This window comes from Cyprinodon variegatus, unplaced genomic scaffold (assembly GCF_000732505.1).
Source record: "Cyprinodon variegatus isolate N-32 unplaced genomic scaffold, C_variegatus-1.0 Scaffold14, whole genome shotgun sequence".
NCBI lineage: Eukaryota > Metazoa > Chordata > Actinopteri > Cyprinodontiformes > Cyprinodontidae > Cyprinodon > Cyprinodon variegatus.
Window position 1 is genome coordinate 517,799 of NW_015150467.1, and position 16,198 is coordinate 533,996.

Sequence of the window (16,198 nt, forward strand, 5' to 3'; positions counted from 1 at the left end):
ATATATATATATATATATATATATATATATATATATATATATATATATATGGTTTATTTTGTGCGTATGCATGGCTTGACAGATCTTTGGAGCTTTACAGGCCTTTTGAGTGTGCACAGAATTTTAGTATAGATCCTACACAATATTGACAAATGGCACCCATGAACTTAAGCACATCTTCATCTTAGGTGGACTTATTCTTTGCCAAAAACATAACTGAAGGCAAGACTGCTAAAATAGCAGGCTATCACTTTGATAAAAAGGACCATGTACCTAGGAAATTCAGCTTTTTATATTCAATTTTGCACACATATCCGTCCATATTCAAATCAAAGTTGCTGTCTAGTAAGATACACATTCAAAGAGTGAAAAACAACTAAGAAAGAATAGTGTGTACAGTACAACCTGACAGGATAATATAAAAGAGTTGAATTTTGGCATAGTTCCTGAATTTACTATGCTCAACATTTAAATGTCGTGTGTATTTGTGCCATGAAAGCATCATAGAGAAATCAGTCACAAATGTGACAGGTCATGGCAAAATCCATCAGTTTGTTTTGAGTTATTTGCAGATCCTGAAAGAGTGAGGTCTAAGTTTTCCAATGATGTACAACTTGTGGAAAATGGAAAAAAAAGAATTCAAGTCGACATGACCTGTTAAATGTTGCCACTATCCAAAGAACTTCAAAGAGAAAAGGAGCTTAAAGAATTTTCGTGCCACTTTTGAAGCCATCTAGGTGATAAAAGCTGTTCATTTGAATAACTATTTTATAGCTTGCTGCACCTACGCCCAAAACCTCCCACAACAGCGTTTGTCAGCAGAGGCTCCAAAATCTACTGACTGCACTGTATTTGACAGCAGACAGCATCATTTTTTTCTAAGTAAAATATAATTTACAGCATTACATTACTTATGTGCATTTTACACTCAAACTGTCATGAGCTCAGAACTTAGGACCCAATATTCAAGATGAGACAGATGGTTGGAAAATCCAAAGGCGTTTATTTAAAAACATAACGGAACACTGAGCTGTGAAAATGCAGCGACTTGAGGGCAGCTGGGGCACTGCCTATCAGTGGCAACTCTGGTTTAGTCCATCCTCTTAGAGCGAGGCACGATCCAGCCGATGGACTGCCAACGAGATGGGGCAGACTCCGGGCAGAGTGAAACCAGATGCAGCAGCCCCAGTGATCAGGTAGAAGTCTGAGCCAGATCAGGGAAACAGTTAAGAACTGGAAGATTCTGAGATGCAGGAGTCCGCAGCCCAGTCAGGGGTTCCAATCAGAACAGGAACAGACAGATCCAGGGTTCCAGGAATCCACAGAGAGTTCAGGCAGAACATCCAGATGGGAACAGGCAAGCTCAGTGGTTGAGAGGCAAAACAAGGCATGATATCAGGAAAACACCGAGACAATACTAAAAATCTCTCTCACCACTGACCTCATAGAACAAGAAGTGGAACTTAAGTCAATAATTATCTGCAAGTCATCTCAGCAACAACGTCAATGATCTAGTCCTGATAGCTCGGACTGAGTCATTTAAATAAAGCAGCAGGAGCAGGTGGATAAGATGAGTGATAATTGGTAACAGCAAAGTTAGGCAGGTGAGTGAAATGAGCAATTAGGGAAGCTGGTGTGAAGTCCTGCATTTGACGAGGTCTAATTCCACAAAGCCAAAAAATATATAAATATATTCACCAGGTGAATATCTTAAATAAAGATGGCAGTCTTGCAGTCATTAGTCATTTACCTTGGGACCACGCATGATATGTAATTATTGCCAGGAAAATCTGTGCTTTTAATACCATGAAAATCAGCCATGATAGTAATTTCTACATTAAAAATTGGCCACTTTTTATTACTATATTTTACAGAACTAAGAGGTCCTGTAATGATAACAATCTCATGCAAAATGTGTTCCTTATCCAGCTGTGCATTTCTTGTGCATCTAACTTTTACAGTGTGGTTTTACATTATGCTCCCCTAAGTATGAAATAGAAAAATAACTTCGACAACCTTCACAAAAAGCTGTCCAAGAATCACCTTTCACACCAGGATAAAAGTGAAAATGAGGCACAGTTGAGCATAAATCAGGACATCTGGTCACAGATGGATCACATCATTGCACTGTGCTGTGAGAATTCCTTTCTTTTGTTTGTAGCCTCTTATAGAGCTGGCTAGCTCTAGCAGTAGCCCACAGCACTTAACAGGTGTTACGCAATAGGCTATGCAGTGCACTAACATCATACCCAGCACAAGAAAATGTCAGTACATTTTTGAAAATGTGATTTAAACCTGTAACTTTTGAGCCATCATGGGTCTAGAGCAACAGACACTGGAGTTGGGAAATCAAAACTTTTGCAGCTAGATGCTGAGCATCAGCTATTCAGAGTAGCTGACCCAGGAGCTGTCTAGGGACAGACATGACACGCAAGCTACGAATGCTTCTGCAGAGCTACCAGAATAAAACTATGAAAAATGAGCATATGTAAAGTTAAACTCCACTGGTTTAAAAAGCCAGAAAATATATATTTTATTTTATTGTACAAGGAAAAGAGAGTTCTCTGATCAGTATTACTCTATTAAAATATTTTCTTACTAAAATCTGGTGAAACAGTTTACAAATACCTACATTAACTCAAAATTACAAAACCTACAAGTAAATAATATTCCTTTTAATATTGTGGTACTTTTGAGTGTCCACACCATCCAGTGTCCAGACCACCCGACTTTAAAATACACAATCATCCAACTTGAGGCATTCTATACCTTTTTTGTTGCTCAAAATTTGGTTGTTATGAACACACCATAAGCTGGTATTGTTCTAATATAATGAGTAAAATAACAAAATATCTATTTCTTGAAAATCCCTACGTTCAGTGTTGAGCAAGTAAGTTTTGCTGAAGTTTGTGCATTAAAAGCCAAAAAATACATTTTAGTCAGTGTTACAAAATGACTAGACTGTAATAATCAATACAATATATCATTCAAACTGCAGCTACAATGATGGCTACTCTTTCTTCAAAAAAGGCAATAAGATCATGTTATACATATTTGTTTTCAGTGTTGCTGTCAACATTATTAATACCCGTGGTCGTTCCTCAAGTATTTTTTTTTATACCGTGACAATCTCATAATGGCAGAAACTTTCCTCATTCCTATGAACTCATCAGTGTAATGTCTTAATACAGTTCCACTAAGCTATTACACATAGACCTGCAGGCTGTTAAACACAGAGCCTAGTTAGAAGGTTAGGAAGCAAACATGCTGGTGTTTTACCCAGAAAGGTAAAGACATGTACAGGAATCATAGACTTTTCCACTCTGTGCACACAAATAAACTGATTCCCTTGAAAGTGGGTTCAGTGACCCAGACCAGATTTTTTAACCTTGCTTGAAAGCGTGTAAGCACAGTTCTGAACTTCATTTAGTTTTTTTGCAATGTTTGAAACCACACAGATGATTCTCCTAATGCAACAGGCCATGGAAGAATGTAAATATAAATCATAATTAATGAAATAAGCCATATTTTTTTTAATTTTGACATATTTTAATCAAACACTCTGCCCTGAGTCCAGGTGTAACCACTGTGTCTACTTTCTTTCAAGAAAAAACTGCGGATAAATCTGTGTCAAAATGTCAGAGAGCTTGCAAAAGAAAATGTGTTGCAACAGAAAAACACATTTTGTTCTCAGATTTTCAGCTTTTACATCTCCTCTCGTCATCACTGCTTTTGTAGTTCATCTGCTGACCTTTTTCACTTTGTTCCCAAGGGGACCTAAGAACTACTGCACATTTTCTAGAGTCCCACAAAAAGGTTGGAAAGTGCTGTATAGATTGACTGGCTTCAGCATTTAAACACTTGTCTGTTTTCAACAGGAACAGCGTTGAACTTAGAGATGAAGAAAAGTACAGCTTTAATGAAGATGGCTCAGAAATGACTATAATGGATGTTACCAAACTGGATGAAGGAGAATACACATGCATTGCCAAAAACAAGGCTGGGGAGAGTGAGAAGGAACTGAGCCTCAGAGTGTTTGGTAAGACAGCATGTTTTATATATAGGAGCACATATGGACTAGTGACAGGATAAATTGTTCCAAGTAAGTGGGAATGATACACACATACTGTATGATCATGTATGTGGGGGAAGAACAATAGTTAGGTTTGTCTGTTTTAAGTCAGACAAGAACAAGGTGCTTTGGTGTGGGCTGCAATTGTTTTATGTTGGGATAAAAGTGTAGCTTTAAAAAACAATGGAATGAGCTCAGTTGAACTATTCAGTCGAAATTTTTTTGCTTAGTTTATTTATTCATTCTCTTCTGATTTTCAGCAGATTTTTGCTGCTGCAGTTTGTTTCAAAAGCAGATAATGTGGCCTTTTTTCATCTCTTCAGAGAAACAATTATCTAATAATGATTCAAGGCAGCAGTTAAATCAGTGTTTACCTGAGTATTTCAAAGATTTCCTCTCTGTCTTTCAAAGCTTTTATTAGTGTACGCAAAGCAGCATTCAGTCATTCCTATGAGCTTTCATGCTTCGTAAGTGCAAATCATAAATGTAGATTTTCGGTCTCTGTGGATTTTTAAAACTTAAGTTCTTCAATATCAAATTTCAACTTTGATAGTGCTGATGTTTTCATACATTAAAGCAGCTCCAACATAACTATGATTATATTTACTTTTAAATGTAAATATAAAGTAGTGTTTGTTCTTTTCCTTTACAATACTGCACTGTGTTAGTCCACCACATGAAACACTGCTGAAAGACAATGAGCGTTTGTAGTTGTAACAAAAAGTAAAAAGGTTTGATGTAAATACAATTTTAAGACTTTGTTTGTTTTTGGAAATTACATTTCTGCAAACAAAGTTACTATTGTCATGATGCTTTTAAGTGATCTGACCCACATGCAGAAAACCACTCATCGAACCAAGGGAAAGTTTAACAGGTTTATTGAGGAGAATCACAGGAAGTTGAATCTGGAAATCAGAGAGCTGATAAACCGGAACTAGAAGTGAGAAGGGAAGTTCACAGCGGTTAGTTCAGTGGCCGTAGGAAACTGGATTTAGTTCTTGAATATAGAGGAAGCGGAACTCACGTTGGAGGGGGTTTCAGTCTTATCCTTGAATCCAGAAAGTGTGGGTTTATCCAGAGGAAGGGCATCTCGTTGGAGGGCGGACAGGTTGGTTTGGGTTGGACCCTGAGGAGTAATTTGAGCGGACTGCCACTTGGAATTCCGATGGAGCTTGAACGGGTCGTGTGGAGGTTTTTACCCTGCTCAGTGTGAACACAAAAGATCCTTCCAGGGGGAGAAGGCCAAACATCCAGTTTGCAGGAAGGTTTCCTGCCAAAAGGCAAAGACAAAAAACAGAGTTAATCTCAGAGAAACAAAGGCTCAGGTTAGACTCAGCTAATCTCAGTTTGGCTAGAGTACCCAAAACTGGCAAACACTCTGGCATCGAGGTAGTGGCAGTCAACGGCTTAAATACTCCTCAGTAATGAACCAACAAGCTGCAGGTGTGCAGGAGGGCCAACGAGGACAGGGCGTCACCTGGTGGTGGAGGGAGAGACAAACACAAAGCAACCCACACAAACTGGATTAGTAACAATTTTTAAAGTTAAAAATATTTTATGTAGTATTTTACTTGACAAAAAGTGCCAGTTTTGTGATTTGTGTGATTCAAACATTTACTTCAGTCATTTTTTTTTTTTTTACATTTTATTCTATGCTTAAAAGTATCTGTGATTTTAATGCTATTGATTCCTACTTCCTGCTGTATTGTATGACCATTTATGCTGCCAAACAACACAGCCCAGTTGACTAAACTTCAAGGCTTTTTTTCACAGTAAAACCCAGGATCACTTACATAGTGAACCGGACCACTTCAGAGATGGAAGAACAGGTAACTGTTACTTGTGAAGCATCTGGGGATCCAACTCCAACCATCAGCTGGAGCTACGGTGAGCAAGTTTTCGCTGAAGGAGACCAGGTAAGATCACATTTTATTCAAATGAAATCCACTAAAGTAGCCAGATCATAATTTATTAGAGAAAAATAAAACAAATCTTTATCTAGTCAGTTTCTACAGTCTTTGCTTTTGATTCTTATATTCGATTTGCTTTCGAGTGCAAACAACATGATGAAGAAATGCAAATCTCTATTTACCGGCTTAGCATGAATTGTTTTTGATGCATTATGTGGAATTGGGACACTGAGCAGAAACCACCAGGGAGGAAAACATGCAGGCAACAGGTGTTTTACGAAAAAGAATTGAATATCTATAACCTACTTTCTAATGATGTATTGATTTGCTACAGATGGGGGACATGGAAATTCATTACAGAGTGCCTTCACTAGATTTACATTGTGTTCATGCTCTGTGCATCTTTTGTAATCAGTTTTCTAAAACTCAGTCATTATAAGAGAGCACTTACTGGACGTAGAAAATATATCTATACCTCTTGAATAACACGAAATGGTGAAATATTTAGCATCATTTTAAACAAGAAAGAAAATGATAAATCATTTTAAAAAGATTTCACAAATAAAATAAAAATCTGGAGTGCTTTGCATTCGTTTTCATCTCCTTTTTTATCTGATGCCATTTAATAAAGCCACGTCAACCAATCACCCCTTGAAAATGTTTAATAAGTAGAATCCACCTGTGGGTAATATATTGTCCGTATAAATCCAGCTATTCTGTGCAGGTCTTAAAGGTTTCTTAGAAAACATTAGTGAACAACCAGCATAATAATAATTATAAAGGAGAGGTTAGGGATAATGGGGAGAAATTAAAGCAGAATTAAATTGTAACTTGATCTCCCTAACCTTAAATGTCTGACAGGACTACTGTTCTCTTTTCTCTGAAAATCGGAACAGTTTGGGAAAAAGCAAACCTACCTATATTGATAGGCCAGTAAAGGAGAACATTAATCAGGGAAGCTGCAAAGAGCTGGTTAATAACTCTAGTGGAGAGGTGGAAGGCAAGGCAATTTTATTTGTATAGCATGATTCAGTGGATGGACAATTCAAAGTGCTTTATATGAATTAGATGATAAAATGGAAGAAAAATAAAAGCAAAAAACATTTGTAAAACAAATTAATCAATTGGACCACAAAAAGCAGAAAAAAAAATAAAAATAAAAAGTCCCTGTTCAGGTGGGAGAAGCAAGTGAACTTTTAGTTATGCATTTAACAAATGTGAATTTTTCACAAGAGTTGTAAGAAGAAACCATTGTTGAACAAAACTAATTTCAAGGCAACTTGGCAAAAACCAGAAACATTCTGTCAGGCTGCTTTTTTTGAGCAGAATCAAATAGGTTAGGTGATGGGAGAAAGGTGGCAATATATACAATCTGAAAAGACAGAGGTTTTTCTTCCGACAATGTGACAAAATGTGAAAAGGTGCAAGGAGTATGAATGCTTTTGCAAGACACTTTACATTTGAGACAAAGTCCCCGCTGCAGGGCAAATTATCTCCAGAACTCAATTAGACTGATCCCAAAATAAGCATGTCAATTAAGACAATTGAACTACTTTCTTTTTTTATTTGCTACAATGAGCACTTGACAGAGCAAGTGTGTGTTTTGTTCTGTACATTCAATCACTTTTAGGGTTTTGTGCCTCTGTCAGTGATTAACATATTTTTCGATGATATTACTGAACATTTTTCGATTTATTTGGGAGAGCCAGCTTTTAATCTCCCATCACATCATGTGTTTCATTTGTAATATCTTCCACATTATTACATGGCTAAACCATCAAATACAGCGAATACCTGATGGGTATTCTCATACATCTATTGTCCACATGGCTGACTTCTCCAAGGTGCTGGTGTCTCACTGCGGTTGAGAAATAAAAAGGGGTTATATGCTGTAGGGATATGCTTCAGTTCATAGAGTAATTCTGGAGCCGGTCCATTACATACGCTACATTTTCTCCCTACAGGCACATCTAAACAGGATCTATCAGGTATGAAATCCGCGTAGCACAGAAATGTCCTGAAGTAGTGTGTAAAATATGTCTTCAGCTATAACAAAAACTCTACTGAAATCAAATCGTCCTCCTTTGTTGAAAAAAAACTCCCAGTTCCTTCTTGAAAACCCCAAAGGAATGATCTCATCAGGGTTCATAAAATTGATTTGACTGCTGCATGTTTCCCAAAATGTGGCCTGAAAAACTTCACTGATCTTGTGATAGAAAGAATAGAAAGCTTTTTTTTTTTCACAAGATCAAATTAAAATTTGTCTAATAACATACTAAAAGGGAAGACATCATTTCTGTGTTGCTTTTGCCTGATCATTTCAAACTATTCATCACAGCATGAGGTTGCCTGGTCTCAAGCCGAGCTCAGTCTGTGTCATTTTCATCATATTGTAGATTGTCTAACACAGATGTTGGTATCGCTTCAAATTTCTGGTAAAAGTTGCTCCAATTAAAGTTTGCCTTTTAAATATCAAACCTTTGCTTCTGTAGACAAATCTATAAAAAAATGATGAATAAGAAATAACATTTTTGGCTGTTTTTTTATCATGAAATCTGCTGGCTTTGTATCATGCAGTGGTAATACTGTCCATGGAAATGGGACATTTTGCAGCCACCTGTCAAGTCTGTTGGATATTTAAAAATACATACTTTGATTGGAGCCTCACTCATAAGTGCAAAACACACTTCCACCATATGACGCACATCACGACTTGTTTTTTTTTTTTCTTTGCAAAACTACACATACTCTGTAGCGAGGTACACCGCCACACATGGATGCACTGCTGAGTAACAGCTTATACCTCAATCCTGTTTTCCAGTGTGAGTCTCCCATGAGAAGCATGTGTACAGAACACATCTCCCAGCTGGTGTATCTCTACTTACTCTGCCGTCATTGCTACTTTGGCTTAGATTTCTTTCACCTTGAAGCAATCGATAATCGATGAAGTCATAACAAAGCTCAGATTAAAGGTTCATATCATAAAAGGCATTGTTTGGAAAGCTATGACAATGGCTTGACTTTTACTTTCGCAGTTGCAGAGGTGAGCAACTCACAAACACATACAGTTTTTTTGTACTTGACAAAAAAATGGAAACATACAACATGATTTGCCCATTAGTTTTGCATGATGCATCTGCTGTGCTGAACTGTCACATGGCACATCAGATGATTGCCAGCTGTGCAGTGGTGGCAGTGTGATTTGCACTGTTGAGTTCAGTATGCTTGGTCTATCTGTGGCATCTCTTCACAGCTGTCTTAAAAAATGATTAGCAGCCTTATTGAATTGCATTTATAGAGATCGCTTAGACTCTTTGTAGTTCTGATTAAGAAAAAAAAAACATTTCTGTGGCGGGCTTTTATCTGTCGGCTGCTAATTGTTTAGCTGTCCTGTTCAGTTTGTCTATCTGATGTTCGTCCGACACGTTGTCCATGACAACCACAACAGCTGCATTTCATCTGGTATCGGTGCGACAAATGTTCCAAATTTTGTGTGGGGTGAAGATGATGAAGTGTCAGGAAGCATGTTTTCATTAACATATTGAGGTGAGATTTTCGTTTTGGTCAGAGAACAAGCACAGATCCGTTCTGTCTTTTCAGATGTGTGATGCTGATTAATAACCAGAATTAATTAGCAGTTAATTTGAAAGTGTTTTCAGTTATTTAGCTCTCTAACTGTTCAGATGCTGTCAATTCCAATATCATTAGAATTCTGATCTAGAGTTGCTTGGAAAACAAATTACAGTGTGATTACTGATTATTAGTGAACAATTTTATACTTTTCTGATGCAATATTTGGATATGGAATCTAGTTTTTCATAGAGCGAATGCTGCACATTGTTTTAGTTCTTATATTGATATTTAAACACATTTATTTCATAATGATCAAGTATAAAGTGCTGTTGTTTGCAGGGAGGACACTCACAGCTTTAAGTATGTTTGCATTTAGTGATTTGCCAGTAGTTTTTCAACTATGTTTTTAACTTTGTTTAAAAAATACGATCAATTATAGTGTCCACAGAAATTATTTAAAACAACCATAATTTTACTGCAATAGCAAAGCAAGTATTATTTTTGACAACTCCAAAAGTTTCACAACTCCAAAAGAACAGAGATTACTGTATTTATTATAATGTTTTTATACATAATCTGTAATTTTTCTTTCTTAGACTGAAGAAAAGATATTAAATAAGCAGCGACTAAAATAATTGGCAGTTTTCAGTGCTGTTTAATAAGTTGGGCTGCCTGCTACTTGTGAGGGCTTATAGTCAGCTGTATAACAGAGAGGCTTTTCATGAGAGTGGTGGGTGGGGTGGTTTTAGTTGCTGTGCAGTGATTTTCCTTTTTTCTAATGTCAAATGATTTTAAAGACTGAAATTTTCTCTTTTTCAGTGAAGAGGAAGTACATGAGAAATAGGAACCACTTTGTAAAATCGGGATCTAATTAGTTCAAAATTTACCCCAGAAAATTGGCTAAGACCTGTAGGACATATCTATAGGTAGCCCACCAATGGCCCACCATGTTTTAGTTAAAATGTATATATAATAATTACGTGTTATTTAATACATCTGTGACAATAGTTCAAAACCAATGATCTGTAATAAAAATAAAAAAAAACAAATTCTTAAAATACTGCTTAAAATAACAGAAAAAATGTTAATAAATATGGATTGTTTGCTCTTAAGTTAATCCTTAAGTAATCAGCCAGCAAATCCTAAATTAAGCAGTGTATTACTGGTCACATTTTAAGTTAGAATAAGTTATTATTAATAAAGTGCAAACAAGGAATCAACAAACTGTTTACTTACTATAAGTATTTTTAACTGAATCATACAGATTCATTCATTTCAAAGCTATTTTTTATTATCTTTAACGATATTCACCATAGTTATTTTTATCTCACTTTTTCAGGTTTAAGTACAGTTATAATCAGCTGCACTTTAAATAAATGTAAAAATTATATTAAAAGCTGCTTTTATTATAATGGTTGAATTCACTGAGTGAGTCATTTTTTAATTGATTTCTAAAGCAGAGAATGAAGTCATGTAAGCATTGTGTACAGCATTTGGCCTCAATATAAATTATTGGGGCACAATGGTATAAAAGACTGTTTTAGTCCATAAATGTTATTTTCTAACCATAATGCTGCCCACACAATACTCATAGGACAGCAATCCCATGGGGAGCAGGCCACTGAAGCTCTTTGCCGTATAAGATGGCTGTTCAGCCTCTAATGGAAGGTTTTATGTAAGAAGAAACTTTTATTTAAAATATGCACCAGCTGCATGGATAATTACAGCCTTAGGGGGTTGTGAAGTAAATCATATGTAATATAGCCAAGATTCACAATAACACATACTGGCTTAAAAATATATCTCTTTTTCTGCAATTAATTTACATTATGTATGAGTTTCACTTTCTTAAACAATAATTGATAGATGTTCTAGTTCATCGAAATGCACCTGTTGCTGTTGTCAAGGCAAGCATTTCCTTATATCAGGTTTAGGTTTGAAATGTTTTCTTTTTTTATTAATTTACCCACAATTTTCTTCCAAGTGTAAATAATATTAACAAATTTTATAAAGCCTCAAATTAAACCAAATAGTCTTTCGAGGGAACAGGAGATTAGGGGCGAAGACACCGAAGATGGAGCTAAATTACCAAAGGAAACAAGCAAAAAGCTTCTCAGCAATTATAATGAAGGTTTGACGACCATGATGTTTAGAATCGTGTTCAGTTTTTTGTTTTATTATTGCTTAGTGAGAACGATCTGAACATGACATGCTGCCTTAAAAAAAAAGTTCAGTTCAATTTACAACCAATTAACACATCATCTGAAGGAACTTTGCAGAGACAGCTCAAAAACACCCTACATTAAGAATCATTGATTTATTTCAACATAAATAAAAACACATTTAATTTATCATTTTTGAGAAATGTCTGTTTGGTTTCCCAAACAAACCTCTTGGTTGAATATAAATAACTTTTAAATTCATTCTGACAGGGGTATCAATTACTTTTGGCTTAACTCTTTATATATCCCGTGAAGACATAGTTTAGTTTATTGATAAAACATTTTGTAAATAGAAAAAGGGACTTACTTTAGTTGCCTTTGTTACGTCTTTAAGGAAGTGCCTTACATTTACTTACAAAGTAAGTTTGGCATATAAAAACCTAATCTGTCTTCATTTAAAGTCATCCTGTTCTGCTGGGATTTCAACATAAGGAGAAATCAGAAGGCTCTTAGTAACCAGCTTAGGCTGTAGGTCGACAAAAGCATTGTCCTGTAACAATTTCAGAAGCAGCACAGCGTGAGGATGGAGGATTACTGTTCTGTTCACTGAGTAAATGACAGCATATAAAGGACAGCAAATGTAGACTAGTGGGATTTAACCAGCTTAGTTACATTTCAGAGTTCAGTCAGTGGTATCTGAGGATAGGCTTGTTTCTGTTTATGCAGCTATCAAAGCTACGTGGTTATATTTTTGTTTTTAAACTTTCATCAACTTCACACGCAGCTTTTGGTTCTCTTAGTCCTTTGAAAGCTTTTGCTGCAAGTCGTTTTAGATAAGTATGCCTCTTTAATAACTGAAAATGTAAATGAAGTATTTATTCCCGCTTTGTACATTATCTACATAATGAATGTTTGGCTTATTGGAATACATATTAAACATTTTCCATTACGCTGTTTTTGTTGTTTTTTGGTTTTAGCTGTATTAATATTTTCTGAGTTATAGAGCAGAAAGATGCAGGGAAACTGTAAAAAATGTAATAGTTACCGGTGCATTTGGTTGGAACTGTTTTTTGCAAAATATTAAACTCAGTCATATGATATTAATGATAATTATTAACATATAATATCAATGTTTAAGAGAGTTGGACAAACTTATGGGGACATTGAGCAGTAGTAAAATGTAAAAAGAAATGTCTATGTAATGCTGTTTGACAGTGACACAGGCAGGGCAGTTGCAGCGTATGGTTGCACTGCTAATGCTCCTCATTATTAACACGCCTGCTCTGTAATGTAAGGATGTCTGCAGCTCGTTTAGTCCTGAAGCAATAGAAATGTTTTGAGGCTCAGCAGATAGTGACTTAGGACAATGGCAGAATGCGTAATCAGACGACTTAGTCCTGCATCGTCCAGATAATAAAACACCGTCAGTGTTTTTTTAACATGTTTAGATTATTTGCACAAGTACCTCTTTTTCTTTGCTTTTTCCATTCTCTTGTTCACACTGACATTACAGTTTAAGTCAGAACTGAAGGAGGATTATTGTCTGTGGAAGAGAAAATTACAATTGGCTGGAAAAATTGAGAACTCTCTCATGGGTGCCAGCAGCACATTGTTCTTGTTGTTTGGTCTGAGATGCGACTGTGGCAGGTGAAGTTGTTCATGGTCCTTTTTTGTCTCAGATAAACACCTGTCACAGATATGACAGCAGTGCTCATCAGCTCCCTTAGTGCAGAGGGAGCGCTGCGTACGACAATGGAGCGCTGATGTACCACACTGTTAGATTGCTTGTTTTAATTGGGCTCCCGTTCCTTCATAAGATGATATGCAGCCACTGCAGTGCCTAATGATGAACAGTCAGCTTTGCATAAAACTCGGCTGATAATTATTTACTATTTTTTCCAATCTTGGCACTGAGAAAGGATCCCGATTGTCAAGGATATTAGGGAATTTGCTAATGTAAAGAGAGTTGAATTTAAATATGCCATAAATGGTTTAAAAGCATTCTGCTCAGGCAGTAAAGATGATGCAGAAGTGCTTTTTAGATGTGAATATTGATGGTTTGATTCACTGTTTTGCCCCATTATTTTTCCTGTAGATTTCTTCCATTTACTCTTATATTTTCTTGCTGCTGTGCCTGATGAAATAGCTGTTTATCACTCTGCTAGTTGCATTTAAATAATGTGTTTTTTCCAGCTTTGTAGGCCATAACATCTCATTGACATGCTTAACATTTTCTCATCAGCATCAAAACAGCATGCTGTCCAAAAAGGTGTCGGTCTTGTGGTGTTTTTCAATGTTGTCTGATTTTATTTGGATGTTTTGTACATATTTCTTTAAAAATCTGTACTGTCAAGAGACCTGTTCTACTATGATATATTAAAAAAATGGCTGTCCATTAGAAAGTAGGATAATGCTGATTATCTTTGATTTATTTTAAAGAATGCTTCTAGATTGTAGTTCTATATGTGCCATTATATTAACATAGATATATAAGATACAAATGTATGACATTACCCATTTGGTCTAATCTAAAACATAAATGTGCAATTATTCATACAGCTGCAAAACAATCGTATATTATTAGTTATAATGCTGTTCTTTATGCAGTGCTCTGCAGTGCATATTGGTTGCACATGTGACCTTATTTTGTTTCTTGGGACCAATATTTCAAGTCTTTTCCAGAACAAAGTTATGATCTCTTTTTTTTTTTACCTCTGTGAAACACACAACATCATAGAACACATTAGTTTTCAATCTCCACCTGGCAACTCTGCTAGATCAGCCTGCATTAATTACTAATCAATTACCTTATAGGTGGATGCATTCAGTTTTAAAAATAGACTGTTGGTTACACTGACGACCTTGCCATTTTTATTTGTCTACTAACACAGTTGTCATCTAAAAATTACTAACAAGCTTTTTTTTTGTTTTTTGTGAGGCATCTAAAGGTTGTTTATATAATTTTAGAAGCATCTTCGATCACACCCTGACAAAAAGAGAATAAAAAGGTCATCTTCACTTTGTAAAAATGTTTAAGTCGATAAAATATCTTACAGGACCTTGTAAAAAAAAAAACACAGTGGTCTCAATCATTAGTGTGATGTATACTCCTGTTTCCATCATTAACTCCTTAATTAGAGATTTTGTTCATTTATTAATCAAAAGAACTTTGTTTTATTATATTTATTGCAGAAAAACTTCTGTTGACACGATTAAACAACAACTACATTTCATTTTAAAGAACGTGTACAAAAACCTTAGCAGCATTTTTAAAGGCATTTTCAGGAATGCTAAATGATAAGATCTTCTATAGCAGCAGTCATATTTCATTTTTAATTGTGTCATTTACTAACATTAAGTGATATTTTTTTAACTTAAAGACCTGAAACACAGAACCACAATCCTTTTCTTGTAAGGTGAATAAGGATTTTTGTCAGACGAAAGAAATGCCACTTTCAGAACTCGTACAAGCAAAGATTTATTTCCTTGAAGAGCTCCAACAAAAATTGCCTTTCTCAACCAGTCATCGCTTATTGAAAAGCCCAGAAGTGTTGTTCAGTGACTTAAATGACAAGTCTGCTAACCAGTGTGCCTTGGCGCAGAGAGGCTTTTTTATCAAATAAAGACAGCAGGACTAGAGTAAAATGGATTGTGAGTCGATAATTGCTGTATCTCCTTTACCAAGGAATTCTGGCCTATCTTTGTTGTTGCAGTGTAATTGAATCACATCCTTTGATAAACTAGGAACCCTCTTCTTTGGAAGAATTTATGCTTTCGTGATGGCAGTAGATTTTCCTTATTTTGGTGTGCAGTTTAGAAAAAAAAAAAAAAAAAAAAAGAAATCTATACTTAAAAGGTTTCTTAAAGCCAAATCAAGCTTTCTCTGAAAAATAAAAAAAACTTCCCTAAAGCATCAACAGGCATTATGAATCAGAAACTCAGACTTGGCACTTTGGATGCAAGGTAAATAATCTGGTCCTCTAATACTTGCATGCAATGTGCAGCATCCCATTCTTGAGAAGAAGAGGATTACTTTCTAAGAATTGCTTTGCCTTCTGTCTGTTGTTTCTCTGTCCTCTGCAGGCATCATGGACTCGGCCTGAGCAGCACAAGGTATTCTAAATGCATGGCTTTTTCCTCCACCCATCCATCATTCATGTCAGGAAAAGTCTAATTCAATTCCGAATGGATGCAGATCAAAATTCTTGATCAAATGAGGGTCAGCGAAAGAACATAATGCTGAGAATGATGCAGTCGAAAAATAGGCTTTTGGAATTCTCTCATTTTTGGGTTTATTTCTGCTTTGGCCTGAACAGTTTTAGTCCCTCAGTGCTTTCCAAAAGCATTGATACGCCTTCGGTTCTGACAAATTTTCTGTTTTCTTGCAACCATAAACCTATATATATATATATATATATATATATATATATATATATATATATATATATATATATATATATATATTATAAAGCCAAAAGACA

At 35.7% G+C, this 16,198-nt stretch overlaps 1 protein-coding gene across 15 annotated transcripts in view; it reads left to right on the forward strand.

Annotated features, from left to right (window-relative positions):
* ncam1 (neural cell adhesion molecule 1) overlaps positions 1-16,198 on the forward strand; it is a 114,486-nt gene that overhangs the window by 71,030 nt on the left and 27,258 nt on the right. For 7 of the 15 annotated variants that reach the window (XM_015383547.1, XM_015383556.1, XM_015383583.1 and 4 more), the window contains exons 7-10: positions 3,879-4,039; positions 5,846-5,988; positions 7,947-7,970; positions 15,801-15,830. In XM_015383547.1, coding sequence (XP_015239033.1) covers positions 3,879-4,039; positions 5,846-5,988; positions 7,947-7,970; positions 15,801-15,830 — 358 coding nt within the window. The remainder of the gene's footprint in view (positions 1-3,878; positions 4,040-5,845; positions 5,989-7,946; positions 7,971-15,800; positions 15,831-16,198) is intronic. The other 8 variants (XM_015383565.1, XM_015383606.1, XM_015383614.1 and 5 more) reach the window with 3 other exon arrangements.